Source organism: Saccostrea echinata, unplaced genomic scaffold, assembly GCF_033153115.1.
Source record: "Saccostrea echinata isolate AGI-Se365-2 ecotype Australia unplaced genomic scaffold, CSIRO_AGI_Sech_v1 ptg000016l, whole genome shotgun sequence".
In the NCBI taxonomy this organism is placed as follows: Eukaryota; Metazoa; Mollusca; class Bivalvia; order Ostreida; family Ostreidae; genus Saccostrea; species Saccostrea echinata.
The window spans coordinates 24,786,539-24,795,344 of NW_026889765.1; the positions used below are offsets into that span (position 1 = coordinate 24,786,539).

General features: G+C 31.5%; 1 protein-coding gene across 1 annotated transcript; it reads right to left on the bottom strand.

Moving 5' to 3' along the window:
- Positions 1–2,704: 2,704 nt before the first annotated feature.
- Positions 2,705–8,588, bottom strand: LOC133189046 (lysozyme 1-like). The gene is made up of 3 exons (XM_061324486.1): positions 8,512–8,588; positions 3,636–3,752; positions 2,705–2,857 (listed from the first exon to the last, which is right to left on the bottom strand). Exons 1-3 carry the CDS (start codon positions 8,564–8,566, stop codon positions 2,724–2,726), a joined length of 306 nt encoding a protein of 101 aa, XP_061180470.1. The 5' UTR covers positions 8,567–8,588; the 3' UTR covers positions 2,705–2,723.
- Between the last annotated feature and the right edge of the window lie 218 nt (positions 8,589–8,806).

An 8,806-nucleotide genomic window follows, 5' to 3' on the forward strand; every position in this document is an offset into this window, starting at 1 on the left:
AAGTTGCGTTCAGCGTTCACACATCGTTCACTCACCGTTCGCTCTGCGTTCGTTCAGCGTTCGTTCACCGTTCGTTCAGCGTTCGCTCACCGTTCAAGTGGGAAAGTAGAACGTTTCAGGGACTGTATATCTATATCATGAACCCACCTAAAAAGCACAGTGTTCTCGTTTCATTTAATTCCCAAGACATAGTTCAGCGAAGTCCTTTTACACACACTATACGTCTCAGTATTTCAGGACGAGAAATAGCAATATTTAACATCTCTTCCCCACTTATAAACTTATGATCATAAAGCAATAAGAGTTAAGTAAGTAAAAGTTAAATAATTTTCCCCTTATATTTGCACTTGTAAAGTGCAGACAGGTATACACATGTAACGAAGGAAAGAATGGGGTTAGGGTCTGACAAGTATTTTGCTGTTAACAATGTACTGCGTTATTATTCTATGCCTCCCTTTTAGACGGTATGAGCCCCTACCATTTATCATTCTCAAAAGGTTTTCTGTTAAGACCCCCACCCCAATATGCGGAATTTTGTGAAACTCTCCTTTTTATGGCTTTTTTTTGGGTTGTGGTTTCTCTTTTATTGTCGATTATATGTTTGGCTTCCGCCACTTTTTAAAGCGATGCAGAAAAGCTTTTATTAGTACTGTAGACATATTTAAGATATAAAAATTGTAAAGCCGCCTCATACAGTGAGATAGCAATACATATAATAATTAATCATTGTACATGATATTTCTGACTAGAATTTGGTATAAATTTCAATTTAGTTCCGATTTTTTTTTTATTAGAATACAATACCTTTCAATCTATCGTGCTCACTTTTAACTAAAGTTTGCATACGTTGTACGTATAATTAAATCATAATAATTTAATTTTGTTTGTATTCTAGCCTCTGATTGGTTAATATCCAAAAAGGAACACAAATTATTTCTGTATAACCTGGTTTGGTATGGGGACACATCCCCCTGACAACCAGCTGAATCGTCTGTATCCATGCAATCCTCTCATTTCCAGTCCTCGGGATCATGGAAAATTCCAGATTTAATAAATGTACCTTTAACTTCAAACAGTAACTTGGATCTTACCACATGTAAACAAAACAACATGGCTGCTAGGACTATGTATCAGTTTTTACCTCCCCTCGCTTCCCATCACTTCCGTTACTAGGGTTGTATTATTGAGCGGCAAATTTGAACTAATAAAAAGCAACGAAATTTTACACCCACAGTTGTTTAATGATTTTAGAATTAAATTATAAGGAATGACTCTTATTCTTGGCCAAATTATTCGAGTATAACCTGGTTTGGGTCAGTTTACGCTGTTTTATAATCCGCTTCGCGGATTATAAAGCGTAAACTGACCCAAACCAGGTTATACTCGAATAATTTGGCCAAGAATTAGAGTCATTCCTAAATTAATATCGTTGTCGTCAAATATCACATGTACCTTAGAGTTTAGCGTACACGTTGCTACGTCACTTGTAACTAAATCTCATTAATTCTATTGACAGATGTACTTATTTAAATTTTGCACTTTACCAAAAATAAAATTTGAACTTACATTTTAAATTAAAAATTTCTCCATAGTATAGACTAAATATAATTATGGTAAACTGAATTACCTATAGTGAATTTGCACCCTCGAGTGGACTTAAAATATTTTTATATATTAAAATGATGTTGGTTTAAGTGTAATAAATTTATTTTGCATATATTTTTCTTTAGTCCCGTGGTCAGAATCATATGTGCGAATGTGTATATCATGTACCAGCTGCTACAGTTTCGAGTGAAAAAAAAAGTAAGCGCTTCCAGTTATATCTATCAAAACATTTTAACTTACGAAAACAACTAGATATTGTCAGATATGATCAGATAAAGAGGATGTCCTGGATTTCTTGCAAAATGAGATAATTAAGATTAAGTCAAACAATTATGACTTATTTAACGTCATGTTTTGATCTAAATTGCTCTTTTGCTATCACAATTTACAAATATGAACAAACCTTACAGTGTCTTGATATTGGACATGCAAAACAAAATTCTCTTGATTTTCTTGCTCTTCTTTTCAGGTACAGTCCCCCTGGACACGTCATTACCGGTGATGTTGATAATGATGAAAAACAAATCAACTTTAAAATCCTAAGTTCAAAGAACCCAGGTCTTTCAATTCGCGATAAAATTTGTATTATGAATTCTTTCGACAGTTAAACTGGACGTTGGTGTAAATATGGCAGAGAAGAGCTTAACACATTGTCAGAATGTAATATGGGTTTTGAATATAATAAGACTCGTGTTAGAAAGTTAAAAGGCATTATATGAACCACCTACCCTTCTGTTTTCGCTATCTTGGTCGTGATAAAAGAATAAAAAAGACTAAATGAACAAAATGTTATAGTTTCAGCATACAAGGCTTAGGAAAATATCATCTTTATTTTTATTGCTTAGTATTACAACTGTTTTTCGAAGATCTTTATTTCGATTCTACTACTAAATTCACCTTGTGCTCCACTTTTTCTTTCTAAAGATGATTTAAAAAAAAACCCACATTAATATTTCAGTCTGTAAAACTTTTAACATCCCAGTCAACAAGAGTAGGTTTAATATACCCCTCCTATATCGGATTCCTAAACTTCATAAAATTCTTTAAGTATGATATTCTTTTTACCAATCAGCCATTTTCTTGTATGCATACAAAGAAAAATTATCCGGGTTTTTTTTTCAAGATATGACGGGAAACACACAGCATTGGCGCGATAGATCTCCGCCACATAGACCTGGCAGATATCCCCCTCTGCAATAATTCGAATTATTTTGGCAGGTTCCACGTCTCATCAAGCATTGTAGGTCAGCTCCTGTTAATAATTAACATTAAAATTAATTATATTTATTGTATATACATGTATCATGTGTTTGAAACACATTTTACTTTGACACTTATTTAATTCCTACATATCATTATAAACTTCTTTTAAAGGTGCACCAATTGACTTTACTAAGTGTAAAAGGAAAAGGTAAATAACATACACATCTTATGCTCAAAATCAAATAAAACAATACAGGTTGCATCTATAAGCAGAGAAAAAACAGAGACTTCTGAAAACAGAAATGGGAAAACGTGCCATCGAGGAGTGAGCATCTCCCAATGACCGGTCATTTTCACCATGTGTTCTTCGTCATGTTCGGTAAAAAAACGACAAAATTAACACTTGTTGTTAAATAGAATGAAAATGAATCAAATGCAGCGAAACAAAATTGAATATTTGATCTGGTAACGATGGACTAACAAATCGTATAAAAGATGTCAGTCAAATATTGATTAAACAATATGTTGTTTTTGCAGACAAGGTAATTGTATCGACCCTAGAAATGCAAAATCTTGACTTTAAACGAGATTGATATCCTGGTATCATTATCCTGTTTGTTATTTAATTTTGGTCATGAATTAATATCATTGAATGTTGTTGATTTTAATGATAAACTCAATGCATTTTTATATGCAAAGAGCTATTCCAATTGTCAAATTGACATTCAATAAAAATGTTTAAACTATGCATTTTGCGTTTAATTCAAGAATATCTTTTCATCTGCATTTCTCTCCTACTTCAAAAGCATAAGTTTGTGATGGCTTACCCCAAACACAACATTGTCTATTGGTTGGTCCAGCACAGTATCCAGGTTTATATAGGAAACACTTTTCCGATGTATATTGACATCTACCATTCAGGGACCAGCATGAAGAATCGCCTCCTTAAGTAGAAAACAATAAATAAATATTTTGAATACAAACGATGCATACAACTATTTTAATCAAAGTTGACATTATTCCTAATAAAAATGTGTTTGCTTTTTAAGTTGATCGATTAAATTTAATATTTTTCGCCTTTGCATTTATACATTTTAGTAAATAAGGATAGACAATTAAGATTTGTATCGACAAACAAGTTGATGAAGCAAGAATTGTTAATTATACCGAAACAAGCCAAAACCTTTAAGAATATACAAAAACTTTCAAATTCGGCACCTCTCTTAAATTCACTTTAAATTTTAACATTAAGTTACTGAAACAATTTTCAAATGTCCCTTGGAAACATTACACTCTGATGAAACAATCAGCAATTTTGTGACGCGAACCAGGCTATTGTGACGTCTACTACTCTAGGGAGTTCTTGTTTAGGGGGATTAAATTTCGTTTATTTCATTGGTAACAATTTTCAACGAAATTAAACCCCAAACAAAATCTTTATTTGACTATATGTTGAATAGGGTTTCTTTCGAAACAACGAAATTAAATGCCCATGAAACATTTTTAGAAGAAAAATGAATGAAGTTTTATCCCCACGAAAAGTTTCGCTTCTACAGTATTTTCCCTTCAAGAGTACTTTGTGGAAGAAACATTAGGTAATCAGAGATTACACAGCTCACCTCAAGGAATGTCGTCTTTAAATAAGGCAAAGTCCACATTAAGTAATTATCTAGTAGTGTGCATCCCAAGATGCAATGTGCAATGTGATCTGATATGGCTTGCAGTTACTTGGGAATAGACTTATTCAAAAACTTCAAACTAGTAAGCAAGCCCAGTAGCGTGCATCCTTAGATGTATCATTCATACAAATTTGGTCAATAAAGTTACTTTAGAATGAACTTGCTCAAAAAACTGGCCACTCATCAGAAAAATTTAGGCCAGGTCCAGTATCCGAAGCAAGCCTGGTAGTGTGCATTCTTAGATGTATCACCCATGCAAGTTTGGCCAACATAAGGCTTATAGTGAATTGGAAATGAGACATGCTCCAAAACTATAACCTGCTCCAAAACCTTTAATCTGCCTTAGAAACATTAATCGAGTCATTCCTTAGCTGAAATTACACCATCTGAAACCTTGACTGGTACAATGAAACACATTAGAAGCACCTTCCATGCATCTCTGATAAAGTTAAGTTGCCTAATGGTACCGTAATTCTCTCTCTCTCTCTCTCTCTCTCTCTTTCTTTCTTTTTTTTTGAGACAAAAGGATAACTTTCTCTAACTCTGTACCTTGAACAAAATTGATTTATTTTAAAAAGTTTTATTTTTAGTCCTTGGATAAATGTAAAAGAGAACAATAATAATTAATTAATTAATAAGGTGTACATTAATGTTGCTTAAAATCAATTCAATGTATTCCGTGAGCGTCACAATTTTGGGACATGAAATCCTAAACATTGAAATATAGATACAGGTTATATGTGAAGAACTTAAAAACCATTAATAAAAAACAGGACATTCATGGTAAGTGTCTCTTTCATTTATAAATCGATACAAAATAATATACATGTAATAAATGGAACATTCAAAATTGAACTAAAACTTATCTGGGCAATTTTTCAAAATAAAGGGTTAACATTATTTTTTTGATGTATTTTCATTTTATTTTTTATTAGTTATTGGTATCTAAGACAAGCTTGAAGGAAGTTTGATTTCTTTTCGATATTCATAATACAAGAAAGATCAATTTCTAATCCAGGCAGGCTACATAAGAGATCAGTTGATGTTACAGGGAATTTGACAAACTCGTTTAAAGTCAGCATTTCATGAATCCTGAGATGGTTATAATGAGGTTGTTTACTTAGCAGATATAATCTATCACTGGGTCGTGTTTTGGCTGTCATGTTTCATACTAATAATAGGCTTTTGTTTAATGCTGAATTTAACTACGGCATATTCGGTCTACCTGATCATTATAATGGGCTCAAAGGCGGTCAGGACTGTTCAAGAGGGATGTTTACTTCTCCCAGGCACCTAATCCCAGCTCTGGAATTTCTTGGGGTCTGTGTTTTATGCTCTGTTCGCAAATTTTTTTTTTTCTTTTAGACTTTATGAGATTAATCACTTCGTTTTCTTCATCTTTTTCATTCTATGGTATGCATATCTGGTTGATGTCAGGATATTTTTAGACATGCAATGTACATTTTCTTTAAATTTTATGACTTCCGTATTAAAAATATATGCATTACCTTTTTTTTTTTTAAATTTCATGCTTAGTTTCATTGATACAGTTCTTCAATTTGTTAGTTTAAAGACGATAGCTACAAAAAAATCCACGCCCTTTGGTTCCAAAAAAATTTTAAATATTAAGTTTCTTTCAAAATAAAATTTTCCGATAATAGTTACATCATACTTTTTCCTCCTTTAAACAAATTCAGAAATATACTTTTTTGAAATCTATAAACTGATCACATTTAATATTTTTTTCCCATTTGCAATGACTTTTTTCCGACAATTGCGTTTCAGCTCTCCGGAGCAAAAGAATCAAGTGAGCTTAACTGATATACATGTAAATATTTGACATAAATCTATACGTATATATGTTCCTCTGCCTTCCGTCTCTCTGTTTTGTGCCATTTTTTGTGCTTACACTTTTCAATGTCTCAACTATTTCAGAACCAATTCTAACCAAATTTGCCTCAAAGCATTCTTTATTTCTTTTTTTTTTAATTTGAATAAGATTTTTTTTTATATGACTAGCCATGTACTGCTTTTAAGGGGAGATAATTAAAAATTAGTGAGGATTTGACTGCAATTTTTAAAGACTCTTTTCAAATATCAATATACAAAAAAAGAATATAAAGTATATAATTACTCCTTTACAAAGTTAAATTAAGTTTTTTTATTAATTGTCCTAGTGGTAGAGTATGCTGTTGGAGACTAATATTTCAAATGGGAATATTTATTGAAACAATCGTTGAAAATATTAATTCTTCTCAATAACAGTATGGCCATGACTTTTAATATTTGGGAAACTCTGAATACTTAAGATTATTATTTAATTCAAAGAAATAAATAAGTATAAATATTGTTTGTAACAGGACTTTTAATGCAAATAGAGAAGCCATATTTTATTTTCAAAAAACAATTTTACTCCATATGAAAGATTATTTACCAAAACAATTATTTTTGAATGAAATATAATGATTTTAAAAAGAAAAAGGAATAATATGTGTAACAGGATTTGATTTTACCTTCAGTCTTAGGTACCACTCACGGCACCAATGTAACCAGATTTGATCGTATGAAAGTACTTCTTTTATTCTCAAAATTAACTCATTAAATAACACACATTTTCTTTATCAAAAATAGTACTTCGCGTTTTATTCCAAGTTCTTACTAACCAATAAACCTATGTATTTCAATTAGTCATGTAAGTGACTTACCCATCCAAGAATTTTAATAACAAGAGTTTACAAATTAACATGTATTTATTATGGCAACAATTATATTTTATTAACAGCACAAAATATTTACATTTATATATTTACAACAGAAACTGATGTACTAACGACCTATCTTATTAAATGGGCCTCAATAAAAATAGTGCCTACCTAACAGATGTAAAATATCTAGAACCCGTCCTACCCGATGCTAAGTCCAAAGAGAAGTGACCCACCCCTGCACGAAAAATCAACTATGCCTAACTTAACCGGTTTACCAAAAATAGAAATAAGGAACTGGAAATTAACAAAAGTGGACGTGTAAATGAAGGAAACAAAATGGCAACTTGAACGAGACAATTCATTACCGAGAATTTTGAACGGGACAGAGACAGAGACCGGGATCCACCCCGATTATCAGAAAGTGAGCTGGCACGAACCTTTGAGAAGGTTCCAAACCAACTGATCTACACGTGAAATACTGGGCTTTAAATACCCCGCGATCTGAAGGTGTGTCTCTCTTATCCAATCAAATCTACTTTCTATGTATAACCCAGACAAGGACGTTTCTCAAATCATTGTATAAAACTAGAAAGTTTCCAAATGTAAAATAAACGATATTAACCAATACAAGTTATCGTTATTTTCTAACTCAGTAAAATCCAATCCTACCACATATGTTTGTAATACATGATATAATTTAAAAAGTAGAAGTAAGGTATACTACGAAAGCCCATTTAGGACATATCAAAAATATTTTTGAATTCGATTTAACGAATTGTCGAATTCGTTATAACGAATTCAATCTGCTATAACAAATTTGTTGAATTCGTTATAACGAATTCAAAAATTTGTTTTAATGAATTAAATTTGTTATACTGAATTCTAAAACTTGTTATAACGAATTAACTTATTTAAAACGAGTTCCTTAATCTGTTATAACAAATCAAATTCGTTAAAATGAATTTGACAAATCGTTATATCGAATTCATATATACATGTACTTTTCTATAGGACACGATTCTTGAATATGATTAAACGAATTTAATTCGTTATAGCAAATTTTAGAATTCGTGTAAAGGAATTTAATTTGTTATAGCAAATGTTAGAAATAGTTTAAACGAATTAAATTCGTTATAGCAAATTTTTGATTTCATTTTAACGAATCCATTAATTTGTTATTACAGATTAAGTTCGTTTAAACGATTTCCAATAAATTGTTATAACAAATTAAATTCGTTATAACAAATTCGAGAATTCGTTATATCGAATTCAAAAATATTTTTTGCTATGTCCTAAATGGGCTTCCGCAATATACTTACCTTCTACTGTAAGAAGACCAAGGTTGTTGACTAAAAGAATAACCAGAAGAAACATAACGACAGGCTCGTTCCTGAATGCCATATCTGAATTCATACGCTGAATTACATTGTGTTGCCATATTTATGTATTTATACATTAGAAACTATTTGGCGACCTTGAAATGAATTCTGCTTCAAACAAGTTCGAACAGGATAGCAGGATAACTAACAGCTGTCACGTAAAATTAGAGCTTAATAGTATTATTTCACTGTTTTTGTTTTGATTTTTGATTATGTTGATTTTGATTTTGTGTCT